General features: G+C 38.2%; 3 protein-coding genes across 3 annotated transcripts; 2 read left to right on the forward strand and 1 right to left on the reverse strand.

The window, feature by feature from the left end:
* Nucleotides 1-965: 965 nt before the first annotated feature.
* Nucleotides 966-1,895, forward strand: LOC101559106 (olfactory receptor 4C45-like). Its single transcript, XM_004621909.2, has one exon. It carries the CDS (start codon nt 966-968, stop codon nt 1,893-1,895), a length of 930 nt encoding a protein of 309 aa, XP_004621966.2.
* Nucleotides 1,896-11,619: 9,724 nt separating this feature from the next.
* On the forward strand, nt 11,620-12,549 carry LOC129405750 (olfactory receptor 4C45-like). Its single transcript, XM_055143051.1, has one exon. The coding sequence runs from the start codon at nt 11,620-11,622 to the stop codon at nt 12,547-12,549; it is 930 nt and encodes a 309-aa protein (XP_054999026.1).
* Nucleotides 12,550-21,123: 8,574 nt separating this feature from the next.
* Nucleotides 21,124-22,059, reverse strand: LOC101536997 (olfactory receptor 4C45-like). Its single transcript, XM_004621911.3, has one exon. The coding sequence runs from the start codon at nt 22,057-22,059 to the stop codon at nt 21,124-21,126; it is 936 nt and encodes a 311-aa protein (XP_004621968.3).
* Nucleotides 22,060-22,432: the final 373 nt, after the last annotated feature.

The following is a 22,432-nucleotide window of genomic DNA, read 5'->3' on the forward strand; positions in this document are numbered from 1 at the left end:
ATTATATATGTCTTGGCAAATTCTTATTGGATATAACCTTGTGGTTTCTTTATTATTGCTGCTGTTTTTTTCTAAATTTTGAGTCATACCTGACAGTACTCAGGGCTTACCCCTGGCTCTGATTTTGAGGGATCACTCCTGGGAGGGTCAAAGAATCATGTAGGGTCCTGAGTATCAAATTTGGGTTGCCCGACTGAAAGGCAAGAACCTACCCAATAGTGTTAACTAATTTTTAAAAAATTTTATTGAATAACCATGAGACAGTTACAAACTTTCATGTTTGGGTTACAATCTCACAATGATCAAACACCCATCCCTCCACCAGCGCACATTCCCCACCATTGTTATCCCAGGTATACCTCCCATTTCCCACCCTCCCCCTGCCTCGATGACAGACAATATTTCCTATACTCTCTCTCTACTATTGGGCATTATGGCTTGCAACACAGACACTCAGAGATCATCATGTTTGTTCCATTATCTACTTTCAGCATGCATCTCCCATCCCGACTGATTCCTCCAGCCATCATAACTTTTGAAAGAATAATGTGATATATATGTACATACAACCCTGTTGAAAAACAATCTAACTTTTGAATGATTTTTTATCAGAAAATTGGTTCCTAAAACAGAGTCAATTTTGAGACTAAACAGATAGAAAATAATCTAGTAGATACAGGAAATAAACTTGGAATTCAACTGCAAATCCACATTTACAATAAAAATTGCTTTTATCCTGTTGCTTCTAAGGTAGTCACTATTCAATAAACAATACGAAAAAATGTAGTCATCTTCCATGTTTCTTTAAAACTATCTGCAAAATAACGGTGTGGAAGGTAAAAATACCAATGCCACAGATTAAGACTAGAAATTGATGTCATATTTAAGTGTTGAGGTAAAATCATCATCACTCAAAAGTACCACATCTTTGAAGTGGATCATGTGCTCAGATCCAAGGTGCATCCATGGAAAAGAGGAGGAATGTAACGGAATTCATCCTATTGGGTCTGACCCAAAACCCAGAACTGCGCCATCTCCTGTCTGCTCTGTTTCTAGTCACCTACTTGATCACACTGGTAGGTAACCTGCTCATCTCAGTCACCATCTTCATCAGCCCCGCCCTGGGTTCTCCCATGTACTTTTTTCTGTCTTACTTGTCCGTGATCGATGGTTTCTACTCTTCTTGCATCGCACCCAAAATGATCTTTGACTTGATCTCTAAAAAGAACACCATATCCTTCAATGACTGCATGACTCAACTTTTTGCAGAGCATTTGTTTGCTGGGGCCGAGATCGTGTTGTTGATTGCCATGGCCTATGACCGCTACGTGGCCATCTGTAAGCCTCTGCACTACAAGACCATCATGAGCCGACCTGTGTGCACTTTCCTGGTGGGAATTTCTGGGGTGATAGGGTTTCTTCACGGAGGGATCCAGGTTTTGCTCATCCTCCAGTTGCCATTCTGTGGCCCCAATGTCATTGACCATTTCGTGTGTGATTTAATTCCTCTCCTGGAACTCGCCTGCACGGACACCCACACGCTGGGACCCCTGATAGCTGCCAACAGTGGGTCAATGTGCTTGCTCACATTTTCCATGCTGGTTACTTCCTATGTCATCATCCTTCGTTCCCTGAGGAACCACAGTGCTGAAGGGCGTCGCAAAGCTCTGTCCACCTGTGCCTCTCATGTCACTGTAGTTGTCTTATTCTTTGTTCCCTGTACATTCTTGTACCTAAGGCCCATAACTTCTTTCCCCACTGACAAAGCTGTGACTGTATTTTGTACCATTGTAACTCCTATGATGAATCCTTTAATCTATACTCTTAGAAATAAAGAAATGAAGAATGTGGTGAAGAAACTCTGGGGGCAAATGATGAAAACTTCATATAAATAAATCTTGTAATTGAAAACTGAGGTGACAAGACTGACAATTAAGAAAGATTTCTTTCCTTCACACTGATAAAATCTAGCAGAGTTGATATATCTGTACCATTGTTTTTCAAAGTCCACAGTTAAAAATGATATGGCTTGAAGCAGCATGAGTTTTCCAGCCATGTCATTGGTGGCAGGGCTGACATTAATTATGGTACATTTTCCACAAGTTTGGAGACCATGATTTATATCTGGAGCTATATCAGCGTCTTATTAATGTTTTAAAATAAGAATAACATAAAAAAGTAATTCAAATGTATCTAAAATTCCAGCAATTTTATTATAACATTTAAAATAGAATTTCAAATATCTTTCTGGTATGAAAGTACACGTGATAACCAAGTATGAAGAACCCACTATAGATAAATTTTAGTATAAGTCTGAAGATGAAGCAAATCAACAACAATGTAATTTTGTGGGACCGAGTACCAGTGGGGAAAAAGTCATACCTATTAGTTCTCAGGGATTTTTTTTTTTTTTACTTTTTGCTCAAGGAAGCACTTTTGTTGTGTAATATGCAGTGCCAAAGATTCAACTTAGGGTTTTCCACATAATTTAAGAATCTTAGTTCCCTCTCTACTTTCCTTTGGTTGACAATAGTCAACAATATCCTTTGTTTTTCTTTTTTCTTTTTTTTTTCTTTTTGTGTCATACCGGCAATGCACAGGAATTACTCCTGGCGGTGCTTGGGGACCATATGTGATGTTGGGAATCAAATCCAGATTGGTTGCATGCAAGGTAAATGCCCTACCCACTGTGCTATCACTCCATCCCCTCAACAATATTGCTGAAGACTCATCGTAGCTAGTATTTAAGCTAGAATGAAGTGTTAATAAAAATACTGCATGAGAAAGCATAGAAGGAATAGATAGGAGTTTCATGAGGTAGCAATATCTAAATATACATCTTTCATAGTTTGAGAGTTTTACAAATGCTTACACCATACCTATAAAATACTGTTCAGATATTACAATAGTAGTGCTATCACATTTACAGAAATAAGTACTTTTAAAGAGATTCCATTTCAGCCAAATTCAGTAGTATACCAAATAATTTTCAGAGATATTTGAGAGTAGAACTGAATAAGCTAAAACAAAGTTGATAAGTTCAGCGTGGAATCAGAAAAATATTTCCATGCTAAAGCCTGTATTTTTTTTTTCTTTTTGGGTTAAACCCGGCAATGCACAGGGGTTACTCCTGGCTCATGCACTCAGGAATTACTCCTGGCGGTGTTCAGGGACCATATGGGATGTTGGGAATCGAACTCATGTAGGCTGCGTGCAAGGCAAACATCCTACCCGCTGTGCTATTGCTCCAGCCCCAACTAAAGCCTGTTTTGTAAAAGAAAAAGATTTGGAATACAAATGGTTGTTTTGATATGATGATTTTATAAGATGATGTAAAAACAAATTTGACTCTTGGATACTGTATGTTTATTCCAAGACAGGGCTTGGAACTTGGGGAGAGATTAGCGTTTAGCTCATTTAAAAGTGACCTAGAGACACTGGTGGAAGATTTTTGGCTGACTGTTGTTGTTACAACTTTGTACATGCAGAACACAGCAATTACTATAATAAACCATGTCATCTCTAATAATAAATTTTTACAGGTGAAAAATTTGTATCTTGGAACTGGGATACAATGATCACAAAGCACTAAAATGAATCCTAGAAACGAATCCATATTATAAAAGGTAAACGATTCCCAGACATTCATACAGAATGCAGTTTTTTGTTTCTGAGATTAAAAACTTTGCATCAAATAGCCCTTGCTCATTTTGCCTCAAGCGCAATTCATTTTGTAAATGTAAACAAGTCACCTCATTTTTATACAATGAGTCAGGAAGTAATGTCATGAACTTGCTTCAGTTTTAAGAATTAAATTACGTCGAAAACAATGAGCACAGTGAAAAATTGCTGAGATACTGAACAGAGATGTTACAATGCGCAGTGCATTCTGGGAGTTACAGTGGCTGACAGAAATATTCCAAAGCACCTCTACTGTCCTTCTTTAACCATGCCCATTGATAATCCATGGGATGGTCAAACATCTGTCTATCATGTCATTTCAAAATGATCAAATTGCCACTTATTTACAGTATATCATCATTGTAGCAAGATACTTGATGCAGACAATGATCGGGTCTCTGGACCCTAAACTAGCTCAATTTTAAAGTGCATGCCTTGCACACGTGAGTAATGGATTCATTCCCATCGCTGATTGGAGCAACAGTGAGATAGGAAGCCTGAGCTTTTTGATAATGATGGTCCCGGTCCCATCCAGTCTTCTGGAAGAAGAAAATAACCCCCAGAGATTTAAACATCTATCTCTGTTGCAGTAGGTGAAGGGATATACATGATAATGTTTCAGCGTCTGTATTGTAAACCATAATGCTCAGCCAAAATGGGAGGGATAGAGGAATGGAGGGAGAGGCAGAGAGGGAGGAAGAGAGAGAGACAGAGAGAGAGACACAGAGAGAGAGACAGTGAGAGAGAGAGAAGCATCTGAGACATATGTGAAGAGACAGATGTTGGAACTTGGACCATTATATAACTAAAACCCAATCATGAACAATTTTGTAACTGTGTATCTCGTTGTGGTTCAGTTAGGAAAAATAAAAAGAATAAAGCATCTATCTCAGTACAGAGCTTGTTGATCCTGAGGAAGTGCCCAGAATCAGTGTTCAGGATAAGTGTGCTCCCCAGGGATTCCAATAGCACGGATCTTAAACCACCTAGTGTTCATGAGGTGGCATTACATAGGATTAGCTCACATTATATACCAAGGCCTTTATCTGAGAGGAGGTTGTATTTGTGGGTAGTCCCTGTTGAGGCTTCTGTGATTATTTCTTCATTCTCTACTGGTGATGGGGATTTTTGCTGTTTCTTCATGTTGTTATGGGCCTTAATCTCAGGCGCTCTTTCCTAGCTTATGTAGGACCCTATTGAAGACTTGAGGCTATGATCTCCTTATAAAGGGCTTCTATGCAGTTTCTTGAGTTCACTGACACTTTTTATGAAAATAGCATAGGGTAAGGTAGTTGACTATTAGCATATAGTGACTAAGATAGCCAGGGAGTTCTTCAAAGGAGTAGGTTTTACAGATTGTGATGTAAGTGAGCAATGTAGAGGGGGGGGGGAAATAACCGAGGCCACTCCGGAAGGATGCCACGCCCCCCCCCTTTGAGACCATACCCCCTGACATAAGGACACGGCCCCGACAACCTAGTGCCATCTCTAGGTTGTTGTTCTTGTAGGGTTTTTCTTTGTCTTATAGTAGCCTCTTTAGTCCTTCTTTTAAGTTTGGTTTTGAGTCTATGAAGTTCCTCAGCTGTTGTTTATCCATAAAATAATGTATGATTCCTTCAAGTTTGAGTGAGAGTTTAACCGGATAAAGTATTCTTGGTGAGGCATTTCATTGAGTTTTTTCACTATATCCTACCATTGTCTTCGGGCTTGGAGAGTTTCCTTTGATAGGTCTGCTGTAAGTTTAAGGGGTGCTCCTTTGTATGTGATTTCCTTCTTTGACCCTGCTGCTTGCAGTATTGTGTCTCTATCTACAGCATCCATCATTCTGACCATAATATGCCTTGGAGATTTTTTATTGGGGTCTCTTCTAGCTGGCACCCTTTGGGCTCCTTGGATCTGGATGCCCGCATTCTCCAGCTCTGGGAATTTCTTAGCAATGATGTCTTTAACTGTAGTTTTTTCATTGGGATTAGTTCCCTGTGCTTCTGGTACTCCAATGATTCTTATGTTGTTCCTCTTGAGGTCATCCCCTGGGACTCTGATTCGCTCTAGAGCCATTTTGAGGTCTTTTGCCATTATTTGTTGTTGCCTACATGATTTGTGCAGCTCATCTTCAAGCTCACTGATTCTGTCCATGGCTGTAGCCATTCTACTGTTGAGGGCTCCGACTGAGTTTTTTATTTGATCTATCGATTCCTTTAATCGTGTGACTTCTGTTCGTAGCTTTGAGATTTCTACTTTCATTCCTTCCTGTATTATCTTGGTGGTCCGTTCCAATGCTGCGTTCATATTCTCCCTTAATTTATTGGATGTCCGTTCCATAGTTGCTTTGAGTTCGTCAATTATCTTCACAATTTCCTCTCTGAATTTTTTATCTGAAGCCTCTCCAAAAGTAACCAAGCCCCCTTTTGAGACCACGCCCCCTGACATAAGGACACCCCCCCCAAACTGGTGGAGAAGCAGGGCAGAAACCTGGGCTATTCAGGACAGATACCTGGATGGGAGGAGGGAGGTACGGCGGCGATGGAGATAGGAAGATTTAACATTGTCAAAATGGCAATATTCCCTTAAAGCACTATATAAATTCAATGCGATCCCTATAAGGATATCCATGAAATTCTTCAAAGAAATGGATCAAGCAATCCTAAAATTCATTTGGAATAAAAAATGCCCACGAATAGCTAAAGCAATTCTAGGGAAAATGACGATGGGAGGCATCACCCTCCCCAACCTTAAACTCTACTACAAAGCAGTAACAATTAAAACAGCATGGTACTGGAACATATTACCCCAATTGTATGAACATCTAATCTTTGATAAAGGAGGAAAAAATGTCAAGTGGAGCAAGTAAAGCCTCTTTAACAAATGGTGCTGGCATAACTGGTCAACCACAAGCAAAAAAGTGGACTTAGACCTCGACCTAACACCAAGCACAAAAGTCAGATCAAAATGGATTAAAGACCTCGACATCAGACCACATTCCTTAAGGTACATCGAAGACAAGGTTGGAAAAACCCTCCACGATATTGAAGCTAAATGTATGTTCAAAGATGATATGGAACTAAGCACTCAAGTAGAAACAGAGATAAACAAATGGGACTATATTAAACTAAGAAGCTTCTGCACCGCAAAAGACACAGTTACCAGAATAGAAAGGCAACCTACAGAATGGGAAAGGATGTTCACCCAATACCCATCTGCTAAGGGGTTGATATCAAGGGTATATAAAGCACTGGTTGAACTCTACAAGAAGAAAACATCCAGCCCCATCAGAAAATGGGGCAAAGAAATGAACAGAAACTTTCTTAAGGAAGAGATACAAATGGCCAAAAGGCACATGAAAAAATGCTCTTCATCACTAATCATTAGAGAGATGCAGATCAAAACCACTATGACATACCACCTCACACCACAGAGAATGGCACACATCCAAAAGAACATAAGCAACCGCCGTTGGCGTGTATGTGGGGAGAAAGGGACCCTCCTACACTGCTGGCGGGAATGCCAACTGGTTCAACCCTTCTGGAAAACAATATGGTCGCTCCTCAAAAAATTAGAAATTGAGCTCCCATTTGACCCAGCAATACCACTTCTGGGAATATATCCTGAAGAGGCAAAAAGTATAGTCGAAATGACATCTGCACTTGTATGTTCATCGCAGCACTGTTTACAATAGCCAAAATCTGGAAAAAAAGTGAGTGCCTGAGAACCGATGACTGGCTAAAGAAACTTTGGTACATCTACACAATGGAATACTATGCAGCTGTCAGAAAAGGCCAAGTCATGAAGTTTGCATACAAGTGGATCAACATGCTAAGTGAAATGAGTCAGAAAAAGAGAGACAGACATAGAAGAATTGCATTCTACTGCAGAATATAAAACAACAGAATGGGAGATTAACACCCAAGAATAGCAGAAATAAGTACAATATTTGCTCCATGGCTTGGAAGCCGGCCTCACATGCTGGGGGAAAAGGCAGCTCAGATAGAGAAGGGAACACCAAGTAAAAATATGCTGGGAGGACCCGCTCTGGATGGGAGAGGCGTGCTTAAAGCAGACTACAGACCGAATACGATGGCCACCCAATACCTCCATTTCTAACTACAATACCTAAACGGAGAGAAAGAACAAAAGGGAATGCCCTGCCACAGAGGCGGGGTGGGGGGAAGGGGTGGGAGGGGTGGGAGGGATGATGGGTTCATCAGGGGAGAATGGGCACCAGTGGAGGGATGGATACTCAAGCTGTGTATGACTGAAATACAAGCATGAGAATATATAAATCTGTATCTGTACTCCCACAGTGATTCATTAATTTAAAAAATAATAAAAAATTAAAAAAACTATGAATAAATAAAATCTAAAGATTACTGCTACTGTGTTGGAGAATGTGGTGACTGTTTGGGAGAAAGTGCATTTATTCCATATTATCTGGTAAAGGGTTAATGCTGCAGGAACCCTGAGAGCAGGTTGCCGTGTCTGTCCATGACACCAAGGTCTTTCAATATTTTCAAGAATGAGCAGTAATATAGCAGATAGGTTACTTGCTCTGCATACAGCTGACTGGGGTTCTATCCCTGACACCCCGCAGGCACCCCAGAGTCCTGCAAGGATAATTTCTGAGCTCAGTCAGTACTAAGCCCTGAGCGCAGCTGAGTGTACCCCCTGCTCCCCACAAATAACCCGAAACAAATATCAAAACAAAATAGAAAATATTCAGTGATAAAGATGCTCAGACTGAGAGTTAGAAGAAAATAGAAAAGTTTATTGGAAAGCAGAAGAGAAAGAAACTCCAGTAGTATTGGGCTGAGTTATGTAAGGCTGGGTTTTGTGGGATTTTCTTTTTTTAATAGGAAAATTGGGTCTCCGTGTTATCTACCAAACACAGAATCAGGGATTCCTGTTTATTTCCCAGAGATGTCTTGTTAATTAAGGGATTATCTGGATCGTTGAGAAAAGATTAAAATGTCAAATCTCCACTACTGTCTGTTTATTTAAGACCTTTTAAGTTCTATATTTCACCAGATGCCCAGATATTGCCTTTATCTCTTTCTCTGCTGTGGGCCAAAGTTCTTCTGCAGAATTTATGGGCTAGGGAATACATTTACATTCTAGGGCAATCATAGCATTTAGAAGTCCTGTTTTCAAAGATAAGTCTATATCTGAACTTTAAGCTATGTCTAAAAGCATCCCATGTCCTATTCCATATTTATCAATGTCAAAATGAGCAACGAAGCCCTGTCCCTAAACTTTACACATTTCCCTACCCAAGTATAACACTAATCTAAAGTCAGAGATGCCTCTGATGGTGTGGGGAGATCAAAGCAGGAGCAAATTAAAGAATTTAGCTGGTGCTTCCTGCCAAGCTTGCAAACCCAATTAAGGGCTCTCTGAGGATTTGCAGGTCAATGCATCACCACAGCTTGTACTTCAGGAAAGACTATTTAAACACTTCTCTAGAAATAATGGTGAATGACTGGAATTAATGGAGGAAGAATACCAGAGGAGAGACTTAATAAAATAACAGTCAACGCCGTGTTCAGGATAAAGATTAATTTTAGAGACTTTGCTCTCAGTTCACCAAGATCTAGAATGAGGGCTCAAATTAGACCAGAAAGAAATTCACTCCACATTACTCAAGTTCTTTTTGGGAACCAAACCTGGCAGAATTAATTTGGGAATGCAGTATACAATTGAGTAAACTTTATTCACTATTTCATTTTATAGACCTGTGTGTTAACTTTTCCTGATTGGAATTTTTTTTCATTCTTTGCATTGCTAATAATTTAGATTGAATATAGTTTTAAGGGATATGAGGAAGTTGACTTTGAAGATGCATTTATATATTTGTAGGCAACCAAGAGAGTGGATAATAATTTCTGGTGCAATAAAAGCATTTTGAAAATACAGATCAGTTCATTTTATGAGTAAATCCAGGTTAAAACTTATCAAAGGAAGTAAAAAATCCAAATATAAAGATCATAGGTGAGCTTTCTCACGAGATAAATATATCATTTTTTACAGCTGCCACTTCCCTACCCTGAAGACATGAAGACTATGGCTGTACTCAAAATGAAAACGGAGGACTCCACAGTCAACTAGATCCAGGTCAGTGGTAATTCAACCTTTACTCCCACTTTAAGCTCATCAATTCTGTCTTCATTGGAAGAGATTTTGTATTTAGATTCTGTATTTTGAAGGCTGGTGCCCGCTTGAGCAAATCAATGAACAACAGGATGACAGTGACACAGTGATACAGTGATTTTGAAGGTTAAAATTTTTTCCTAAAATAAATTGGAACAGGGAAATAATAACAGAAAATAATACAATGGTGTCTGTTGAAAACTGTGAAACGTTGGGGTTAAATTTATGTCACACTAGGTAGATTAATTCTGTAACATTTTGAATTCTTTGTCTTTGTCTCCAGGACTTCTCTGTCACCACACTGGTTAGAATTTGTGAATTATGTCTATTAATCTCATATCACCATTTATAAGAACCATAATGAAGAGTTCAGATTAAGCTTTCCTCAGAATAAGATATTGTTCCCCACTTTTAATAAAGCTGAAACGTCCTAAATCAGACTTCCAATTTCAGAAATTTTTGAGGAAATTATCATGATAGAATTATATACTATTCTGGCATGGATTTATAAGAAGAGATAAAAGAGAAAGAGGAGAGATAAAATATCTGATAATCTTTTTGTAACAAGTACCATTCTTAACCATCTAATACATTAGCCATTAAAAAAAAGAAAATACTCCTGCATACATATTTATGTGATATAAAATATTTATACATTATATAATGAATAGTTAAGACAATTTCATGTTCCTCATTATTGATCTAACATATACCAGAGAGAAAATAGTATTATTGTAGGAAACCCTAATTCCTCTCTTGAAATTAAAAATTTATGGAAACATCATCACATATTGAATACCATTTAAATCTACTGGAATGTCATCTACATATAATGAGAGGTGTGCTAAATGGTATATTGTTTTTAAAGCTAAAAACTTTGGGGAGCAACTTCATACCAATTTCCTGGCCACTTTCAAAGATGTGGAACCACTGAACAAAAAGAAAAATTCAAATTGAGGCCACCACAAAGGATATTGATGAACTTGAATGAACTCTAAAAAGAAAGTTCTTTTACAGTTAGAAAAAAAATTCCATCTGCATCTTTACCAGTGTGTCCAAATGTATTTGTTGGCAAAAACTTAATGATAACTCACAGAACACTGGTGATTTATAACATAATAAGTCTTGGCACATTCTTATCTGATATAATCTTATTTATTTATTATCATTATTAGCGTATTTTCAAAAAATTTTTTTGTTACATCTGGTAGTGCTCAGGATTTACCCTTGGTTCAGATTCTCTCCTGGCAATCTCAAGGAACTCTATAGCATGATGGGCATCAAATCTGGGTTGATTTCTGCAAGGCAAGCACTCTACCCACTGTATTATCCTTCCAACCTCTTAGTCTTGAAATTTGAAAGAATATTGTGATACATAGGTGTATATAACTCTTGTTGAAGAACAACCATAATTATACTATGATAATTCTGATGAAATTCTTTCCAACAAGAGAGTCAATTGTGATTTTAGCGATAGAAAATAAACTAATAGAGACAGAAAATAAGCTTGGAATTGAACTGTAAATCCACATTATAATAAAAATTGCTTTTGTCCTGTTTTTTTCCCCCTCTAAGTTATTGTCACTATTCAATTAACAATAAGGAGAAACTTAATCATCTTCCATTTTCTATAAAACTATCTGCAAAAATCAGGTGTGGAAGGTAAAGATAAAATGCCAATGCCAGAGACCAAGACTAGAAAGTGATGTCATATTTTAGTGCTGAGTTAAAATCATCATCACTCAAAAGTACCACATCCTTGAAATGGATCATGTGCTCAGATCCCAAGGTGCATCCATGGAAAAGAGGAGGAATGTAACGGAATTCATCCTGTTGGGCCTGACCCAGAACCCAGAACTGCGCCATCTCCTGTCTGCTCTGTTTCTAGTCACCTACTTGATCACACTGGTAGGTAACCTGCTCATCTCAGTCACCATCTTCATCAGCCCAGCACTGGGTTCTCCCATGTACTTTTTTCTGTCTTACTTGTCCATGATCGATGGTTTCTACTCTTCTTCCATTGCACCCAAAATGATCTTTGACTTGATCTCTAAAAAGAACACCATATCCTTCAATGACTGCATGACTCAACTTTTTGCAGAACATTTGTTTGCTGGGGCTGAGATCGTGTTGTTGATTGCCATGGCCTATGACCGCTATGTGGCCATCTGTAAGCCTCTGCACTACAAGACCATCATGAGCCGACCCGTGTGCACTTTCCTGGTGGGAATTTCTGGGATGATAGGGTTTCTTCATGGAGGGATCCAGGTTTTGCTCATCCTCCAGTTGCCATTCTGTGGCCCCAATGTCATTGACCATTTCATGTGTGATTTAATTCCTCTCCTGGAACTCGCTTGCACAGACACCCACACGCTGGGGCCCCTGATAGCTGCCAACAGTGGGTCAATGTGCTTGCTCACATTTTCCATGCTGGTTACTTCCTATGTCATCATCCTTCGTTCCCTGAGGAACCACAGTGCTGAAGGGCGTCGCAAAGCTCTGTCCACCTGTGCCTCTCATGTCACTGTAGTTGTCTTATTCTTTGTTCCCTGTACATTCTTGTACCTAAGGCCCACGACTTCTTTCCCCACTGACAAAGTAGTGGCTGTATTTTATACCATTGTAACTCCTATGCTAAACCCTTTAATCTATACTCTTAGAAACAAAGAAGTGAAAAATGTGGTGAAGAAACTCTGGGGGCAAATGATGAAAACTTCATATAAATAAATCTTGTAATTTAAAGTAGAGGTGAAAGAATGGCATTTAAAAGCAATTTCTTTATTATTGAGAAAACCTAGCATAGTTAATATAGTCAGAAATTTTATTCGGTGTCTACAATTAATAATAGTATTACTCAAAATACCATGATATTTCCAGATGTGTCACCGGGGACAGGACTGACATTCATTACAGTTCATTTTCCACAATGTGGAGCCCATGATTTATTTAGAGCTCTCTCAGTGTCTTAATGTTTTAAAATATGTAGAACATAGGAAAGTGATTGAACTGTAGCTTAAACTCCAGTGATCTTTTTTTCTGTTACATAAAATATAATTTTAAATATTTTTGAGGTATGAAAGGATGTGTGATAACCAAAGTACCAATGTCCCTCAATGACCAAATATTTGTTTAAGTCTGAAGGTAAATAAAGTAAACAACAATATTCTTTGTGGTCGGGAGGGCCATTGGAAAATGAACCATAACTTGTGGTGTTGATAAATGTCTTATTTTGGCTCTTTAGTGAGGGAGCACTCTTGTGTTGTGAGAGAAACTTATGCAGAGCCAAACATTGGACCCAAGGTCTGTCTTACGGAATTCGAGTACCTTCACTCCTTCTATACTTCTCTCTGCCTAGGAAAGAGGGTTGAAAATATTTACAGTAATATTTTTGAAGACTCTTGGTTGCTAGTATTTAAGCGAGAATGAAGTGAATTTTAAAAAAGCATAGAAAGAGTAGAGAGGATCTTCATGAAGTAGTATTTTTACAGTATAGTCTTTCTAATTTTATGAAGTTTGTGACTGCTCACATCATAGCAATATAAAACTTTTCATGAATCACAATATTAGTGAAATAGGATTTACAAAAAAATACTTTTTAAGATTCAATTTTAACCAAACCGAGTAGTATATGCAATGATCTACACGGATATTTAAGAGTAAAATCGTATAAGCTAAGATAATATTAATAAATTCAGATGAGATAAAAATATTTCTGTACTGAGATCTGTTTTTAAAAGAAAGGATTTGAAATAAAAATTGGTATGATGATCTTATAAGATGATATAAAAACAAGTTGGTGTCTTGGATTCTGATATCAGAACTCAGGTTACCAAGACAGGTCTTGGAAGGAGGGATGAGGCAAAGTAGAAGTGAACTAGAGACACTGATGGAAGATTGTTTGGCTGATTGTTGTTGCTGTCATAACTTTGTACACAAAAAAAGGCATAAAAATAACACTGTTATAAATCATGTTGCTTCAAATAAAAAATTTTTATAGATAAAAGTTTTGTATTGTGGAACTGGGAAACAATAATCACAAAACATTAAACAAATTATAGAAATGAATTCATATTGTGAAGGGAAAACAATTCCCAGAAATTCATAAACAATGTAGCTTTGGTGTCTGAGATAAAAAAAAAAACTTTGGATCAAATAGGCTTTGCTCTTCATCTTGCCTACACCACAACTCATTCTCTAAATGAACAAGTCACTTCATTTTTATACAAGTATTTTTTAATCTATAAAACAAGAAGGTAACATTATGGACTTGCTTCAATTTTAAGAATTAAATTATGTTGAAAAAAAAGTAGGATAATAATTGCCGAGATACGGAACAGAAACATTACAATTCGTAGAGCATTCTGGGAACTGCAGTGGCTGATAGCGATATCCCTATCACCTCTGCTGCCCTTCTCTAACCATGCCTGTGGTATGATACATGGAATGGTCAAACGTCTGTCTGAATATTATGCCTTTTCAAAATGTATCACAGATGCCATTTATTTACAATATACTATCATTGTAGAAAAGGGATCTAAAACAGTCAATGATAGGTCTCTGGACCCTAAGTTGGAAAAGTACATGCCTTGCACACATGAGACATGAATTCATTCTCAGTGATGGTTGGAGCAACAATCAAAGAAGAAGCCTGAATTTCCCATAATAATGGCTCCTGTCCTATCTAGTACTCTGGAAGAAGAAAGGAGTGCCCAGTACCAGAGATTAAAATATCTAATCCTGAAAAAAAGAGAGAAAGAGAAAGAGAGAAACTAAGTGCCTGCCATAGAGGTAGGCTGGGTTGGGGGAGAGGGAGTCATGGGAGGGAACCTGGGGACACTAGGCCTGGGAAATGTACTCTAGTGGAAGGATGGGTGTAGGAACACTGTATGACTGAAAGCTAATCATGAACAGCTTTGTAAGAGTCTGTCTCACAGTGAGTCAATGATATAATCTTAAAAAATAAAATAAAATCTATCTTCTGATACATAACTTGTGGCTCCTGAGGAAGAGTGCGGAATCAGCATTCAAGAAAAGTTTCCTCACCAGGGATCCCTATGACATGGAAATTACTCTTTCTCATGCTCTTGGGTGACATTACATGAACAGGATTAGCTAACCCTATATATAAATGCCTCAAACATAGTTTTTCCCATAATTTTCTCTAAGTGACCACCTTATAAAAAATGTTAGCAATTGTATGTTTGCAGAATCAAATCTATCCTTCAGTTTTAGTTGCAGAATCTAAAGAGAGAATGAGATAGTATCATGTAAAGCAAAAATGATGCAATGATGATACAATGTTTACTCAGCATTTCTGTGACTAAAATTATGACCTAAGTACTTATGTTAAAGGAGCAAATACACAAACAAAAATGTACTTTGTCTTTGATTTCTTTTCATTCTCAGACTATGGAAATTACCTCTGCTGAAAGCATTTCATTATTTGAAATTAATAGTGACCCATCCTATAGGATGGTATCAACATCAATAGAATGCACTAGAATGAATGATTATGCAGGTTTGTTTTTTTTTTTGAGGGCACAGCTGATAGTGATCAGGGCTTCCTCCTGGTTTCGTGCTCAGGGATCACTCTTGAAGGGCTCAGAAGACCACATGGTGTTCTAGGGATCAAATCCGGGTTGGCTGAACACAAGGCAAGCAACTTACCAATTATACTTTCTCTTTGTCCCTTTAAGTAGTTTAAAAAAATCTGTGTATTTACTAAGTGAAAAGTGTTTTGTATTCATCCAGTTCCCCAATTTTCATTATTATTTAATAAGTGAACAATATTGATACTCCTATTTTATGAATTGGGGACAAAGGTTATGGTGGTTTGTTATATTGCTAAAGATCAACTAGCTAAGATTTTAATGAATCATATTTCAAATGTTTCTGTGTGACTTAAGAAGACTTTGTGCTTTTCCAACCCATGCGGGCATCAATCCTTTGATATAAATATAGATCCATAGATCTAAATTCCTCATATTTCTGTCTATCCTCCAGAACTCTCTTCTTGAATCCCTCGACCTTCAGTGTTTGAAGTGAATGCCCTACCACTGTGCTATTGCTCCAGCCCATGATAAGACTCAATTTTTAATTAAGATATACTTGAGATGAATGTTTTCATCTTGCTATTGTCCTCTTTTTGATCTTAGCAATGAATTTCTTTATTTAGTTTATATATATACATTTATATATATATATATATATATATATATATATATATATATTTTGGGGCTGGAGCCATAGCACAGCAGTTGGGCATTGGTATTTTATGCAGCCAACCTGTGTTCGATTCCGCCGCCCCTCTCGGAAGGCCCGGCAAGCTACCAAGAGTATGGAGCCCGCATGGCAGAGCCTGGCAAGCTACCTGTGCATATTGCGTATGCCAAAAACAGTAACAATAAGTCTCTCAATGAGAGACATTACTGGTGCCCGCTCGAGCAAATCGATGAGCAATGGGATGACAGTGACAGTGACAGATTGAATATATATATATATGAATGCTTTTTTAAATTGAATCATCATGAGATACAGTTACAAAGCTTTCATGTTTGAGTTTCAGTCATACAATGATGGAACACCCATTCCTCTACCAGTGCACATTTTCCACCATCAATGTCCTCAGTATCCCCTCCCCTTGTCATCCCCCACTTCACCCTCCCCCTGACTCTATGGCAAACAATTTACCCCATACTCTCTCTCTCTACTTTTGGGCATTATGGTTTGCAATATAGATACTGAGAGGCTATTATGTTTGGTCCTTTATCTACTTTTAGCACACATCTCCCATCCTGAATGATCCTTCTAACCATCATTGACTTAGTAATCCCTTTTCTATTCCAGCTGCCTTCTCCCCTAGCTCATGAGGCAGGCTTCTAACTATGGAGCATTCTTCCTGGCCAATGTATCTACTGTCCTTGGGTGTTAGTCTCATATTATGTTATTTTATATACCACAAATAAGTGCAGTCATTCTATGTCTGTCCCTCTCTTTATGACTCATTTCACTTAGCATAATACTCTCCATGACCATCACTTATAAGCAAATTTCATGACTTTATCTTTCCTAACAGCTGCATAGTATTCCATTGTGTAGATGTATCAAAGTTCCTTCAACCAGCTTTCTGTTCTCAGGCATTTGGGTTGTTTCCAGATTCTGGCTATTGTGAACAGTGTTGCAATGGACATAAAGGTGCAGATGTCATTTCTACTGTGCTTTTTTGCACCCTCATGATATATTCCCAGAAGTGGTATTGCTGGGTCATATGGAAGCTGAGCTTCTAGTTTTTTAAGGAATATTCATATTGTTTTCCAAAAAAGCTGGACCAGTTGGCATTCCCACCAATAAAGAAAGAGAGTTCTTCCCCCCCCCCCCCCCCGCGAATCCATGCCAGCACTGGTTGTCCTTGTTCTTGTTCTTTTTTTTTCTTTTCTTTTTGGGTCACATCCAGCGATACACAAGGGTTACTCCTGGCTCATGCACTCAGGAGTTACTCCTGGCAGTGCTCGGGGGACCATGTGGGATGCTGGGAATCGAACCTGGGTCGGCCACATGCAAGGCAAATGCCCTACTTGCTGTGCTATCGCTCCAGCCCTCCTGTTCTTTTTCTTTTTGATGTACGCCAGTCTCCAAGGTGTGAGATGATATCTCATTGCTTCGATTTGGATCTTCCTGATGATTAACAATGTAGAGCATTTTTTCATGTGCTTTTGGCCATTTGTATTTTTTTTGAGGAAGCTTCTATTCATTTCTTCTCCCCATTTTTTGATGGTGTTGGAGGTTATTTTTCTTGTACAATTCTACTAGTGCCTTGTATATACTGGATATTAACCCCTTATAAGAAGCTCCTGTACCTCAAAAGAAGCAGTGACTAAAATACAGAGAGAGCTCATGGAACGGGCTATTATTCTTTAAATAAAAACTTCACTTGAGCAAGGGGGCATTCAGAGAGGCAAAAAACTGTTTTAAAATATCTAACCAAATGTCACATGACCATTAAATCTATAATGTAGAGATCAGGGATCTCTGATTTTGTCATCAGAGAAATATATTCTAGGATCACAAAGTATTGAAGCAATGCTCCTCCAATGCAGTTAAAAAGGAAATGAATGACAATACCATTTTTTTTGCTGTCCATATGGACATATCTTCCATTTCTCTTTGCTCTTGGTAGAAATGTGTCATAATTTTTTTATGAAGTAAACAGTTTCATTTACAACTAAGAGAAAAATACAGAAAGACATAAAGGAAAGGAGGGACAATGCAGGGGTCATTGAGAAGAGAAAGAGACCCCCCCAAACCCCAAAATTTATATATCAGGAGATCTGAGACGGGGCAACTCAGGAATGGGCATTCAGGTCAGTAATCACTATTATTTTTGTTTTATTTATTTTATTATAGTTTGGGTACCATGTTCACAATGGTGTCAATGTTTGTGCTTTGGTGTGTATAGTCCCTGCATCTGTACCCCACCAAAGAGCCAAAGACATTCTACCACTGTCCTATGTCACTACTAGTTTCCTTCTTTCTTTCTATTCCCCCTGAACCCACTTCCATCACCAGTGTAATCTCAGTTCTGTGCTGATAGAAAAAGGACTTCATATCATTAGGTACTTTCCATTCCCTTGCTTTGCTTCTTTATATGCCACATATGGGTGGAATTTTTCCTTCTTCCTTTAACTTATTTTACTCAACATAATCCCTCTGACTTCACCCAAATTGTAGCAAATGACAAGATTTCATCTTTTTTACAGCAAAGTACTGCATTATATATGTATATATATTTATATATATAAATAACAATTACCCACACTCTATTTAAACACCATGGTTTTATGATGTTCATGATGATTTGTTACAGGCACTCAATAGTCCAACACCAATACAACTACCACTGTCACCTTCCCTTCGTCATTGTTTGCAATTTCCCAACTACCCCTCAAGTTTTCGTCCCTCTAACAGGCCCACAATAATTTATTTTATTATTACTTGTTACCACCAAGTGGCTAATGGAATGATGAAAAATTATTTTCATAGAAAAAAATTTGTGAACAATGTTGTATCTCACTGTGGGGGCATTAAGTTTTTTTTCTGAGGTTTTACTAAGCAGTTGTTGCAAGTTGGGATGATAGAGACAGTGACAGTTGTTGCAAGTTATGCCTTCTGTGTTTTTTATTGGGGGGGGTGGTCACACCTAGTGATGCACAGAGGTTATTCCAGGCTCATGCACTCAGGAATTACTCCTGGCGGTGCTCAGGGGACCATATGGGATGCTGGGAATCAACCCGGGTCTGCCGCGTGCAAGGCAAACACCCTACCCGCTGTGCTATGGCTCCAGCTCCATACTGCGTTGTTTTTGTTAGGATTAGTTGGCAAATTAATTTCAAATTTAGGAAGATAGAAATGTGGTGATAAATGTTTTCGAAGTTTCTCTCAACACTTTAAATAAGTTTTCAAAATTTTTTTATTAATATTTTAATTAAAACACTGTGATTTACAAAGTTGTTCATTATATAGTTGTTTCAAGCACTGAGTGGTCCAATACTATCAGTGTGACCTTCCCTCCACCAATGACCCAGTTTCCCTCCCAAACCCCACCTCCTCCCTTAGGCACAAATTACATTTATTTTCCTTGTTCCAACAAAATGGCATTCTGATTAAGAATGATCAGAAAATAAATCAATAAGAGACAATTTAGGATTGCTATATGATTTTGACCTATGTAAATAAGAAAATTGAAACTGTTTACAATATAACACAATGCCTATTATCATTGGCATATATGTTTTCAACTCTGGAACCTATAGTATATCAAATTTTATTTTGTACTTCTATCTCACAATGGTAATAATCATGCCTCACTTGTTATTAATAAGACTACTAAAGAAATTTTATATTAATACACCTTGGAATTTCCTTGGAATAGGTAAAGCATACCTATGTAAATTTTCCCCCACACTGTATATAAGTACTGGTTTGTAAGTTGTCCATGATGATTTATTACAGGCATTCAATATTCCAACACCAATCCACCGCTATCACACCTTCACACGACCACTGTTTCCAATTTCCCAACTGGTCCTTAAGCCTGTCCTCACCTTGACAGTTTTTGTATTGCTTGTTATCAAGAAATTTGTGATTTTTGCAATGTATAAGAAATTGGCTGCCGGGGCTCTGTTTGGGCAAGCACTGGGTTTACCCTCCCAGATTGGGTTTGCCCTAGGCATCCCAGCCATGAGCTGGTGCTGGAGACATTTTTCCAACTACTTTGAATCTTTTCTGAGATTTATTTATGCTTCTCTGGAGTAAGGCCAGTAAATGAACTTGCATAGTAGTGGCATTGGTGGTGGTTTGTGGGCATGACTTATGGGGCTCCTGGAAGTACTGAGAAGTAGGGGAGCAGGTTGTCTTCATTTCTTAAAAAGAAATTTGGGGTCATATCCAATGGTACTCAGGCATTACTATTTTTCCTGACTCTGTGCTCAGGGATCACTCCTGGCAGTGTTCAGAGATCATATATGGTACTGGAAATTAAACCAGGGTTAGTTACATACAAAACAGGAGATTTTACAAATATACCATCTCTCCAGTCTCATCTATTCCTATTATTCTATGCCTTTTTCCTAGTCATATTATTTTTTTAAAAAAAAAATTTTATTTTAGTTATAATTCTAGGTCACTGTCACTGTCATCCCATTGTTCATTAATTTGCTTGAGCGGGCACCAGTAACGTCTTCATTGTGAAACTTGTTACTGTTTTTGGCATATCAGATATGCCATGGGTAGCTTGCCAGGCTCTGTCATGTGGGCGGGACACTCTCCGTAGCTTGCCGGGTTCTCTGAGAGGGACAGAGGAATCAAACCCGGGTTGGCTGCGTGCAAGGCAAACACCCTACCCGCTGTGCTATTGCTCTAGTCGTAGTACATAGAGTATTCAGGAACATTGCTATTGACTGATTTCTTATCCTCAATAATGGTAATATAGTGATTCTTATCGACCTTGGAATTTTATCCCCAGGCATCATTCAATTCATAAATAATAATAACAATCATATTTTATGATTACACTGGCATAAAGATTATTATGACCCAAGTTGAATAAGGAGCGGGTATATATATATTTTTAATCCCTGTTTTAAAGAAATTAACACATTTCACGTACTCCTAAAATTATCATAGACACTGTGCTACTTAATGGTTATGTCAGCTCTCCCCACAATTACATGCTCCTAAAGAAAATTAATAAAGGGAAGAAAACGTTACTTAACATCACTAGCTTGTCTATTTGTTTAAGTTTCTTTAATCACCAGACTTATTTTCTGATGTTTTCATTATTTTCCTCCAGAGTTTCTTTGTGGCATTTTTCATTTCTTTATTTCTGAGGGTGTAGATCAAAGGGTTCAGCATAGGAGTTACTAAGGTGCAAAACACAGTCACAGCTTTGTCAGTGGGAAAAGAAGTCACGGGTCTTAGGTACAGATATGAACAAGGTACAAAGAACAAGACGACAACAGTGACATGAGCTGCACAGGTAGACAGAGCTTTGCGGCGCCCTTCAGCACTACGATTCCTCAAGGAGCACAGGATGAAGACATAGGAAGTAACCAACATGGAAAAAATAAGGAAGCACAAAGACCCACTGTTGGCTGCGATCAGGGGCCCCAACTTGTGGGTGTCTGTGCAGGCGAGTTCCAGGAGAGGAATTAAGTCACACATGAAATGGTCAATGACATTGGGGCCACAGAAAGGCAACTGAAGCATGCACAAAAGTTGGATCCCTGCATGAATAAACCCTAAGATTGCAGCCATTACCACCAGAAACGTACACACGGGACGGCTCATGATGGTCATATAGTGCAAGGGCTTACAGATGGCCACATAGCGGTCACAGGCCATAGCCATTAACAGGATAATTTCAGCTGCGGCAAAGAAATGTTCAGCAAAAAGTTGAGCCATGCAGCCATTGAAGGATATTGTGTTCCTTTTAGAGATCAAGTCAAAGATCATTTTGGGTGCTATGGAAGAAGAATAGAAACCATCTATAATAGACAAATAGCACAGAAAGAAGTACATGGGGGAACCCAGCAACGGGCTGATGAAGATGATGATTGAAATGAGCATGTTACCTACCACAGTGATCAAGAAAATTATTAGAAATATAGTGAACAAGAAATGCTGCAGTTCTGGATTCTGGGTCAGGCCCAGTAGGATGAATTCTGTGACATTATGCATCATTTGTAGAGAGTCAGCTTGGGTTCTGAGCACGTGGTCTGTCTGGAAACATCATAGTTATTCTGAGAGATGAAGTTAGTTAATCCAATACTAAAATAGTCCATAATCACTCTATTCCTGGTCTCTGAGATGATAAGAATGAACCTTCCATTCAACTCTGCCAATTTGTTGATAATTGTAAAGAAGAATGGAAGATTATTAACATTTAGAAAATATCAATTATTATTAATAATTATTAATAAGATCTGTTAATATGTATTCTTATTAATAGAATAGTGATACTTTACCAACAGAATAAAATGAGATGAATATGAATATTATCATTGATTCTAAACTTTCTGCTTCTAAAAATCTCTGAAGTATCTTACCTTTATTC

The sequence above is a fragment of the Sorex araneus genome, chromosome 6 (assembly GCF_027595985.1).
Source record: "Sorex araneus isolate mSorAra2 chromosome 6, mSorAra2.pri, whole genome shotgun sequence".
Lineage (NCBI taxonomy): Eukaryota > Metazoa > Chordata > Mammalia > Eulipotyphla > Soricidae > Sorex > Sorex araneus.

Coding starts and splice junctions, on each gene's coding strand:
- LOC101536997 (XM_004621911.3), bottom strand. CDS start 22,059: ATGATGCATAATGTCACAGAATTCATCCTACTGGGCCTGACCCAGAAT.
- LOC129405750 (XM_055143051.1), top strand. CDS start 11,620: ATGGAAAAGAGGAGGAATGTAACGGAATTCATCCTGTTGGGCCTGACC.
- LOC101559106 (XM_004621909.2), top strand. CDS start 966: ATGGAAAAGAGGAGGAATGTAACGGAATTCATCCTATTGGGTCTGACC.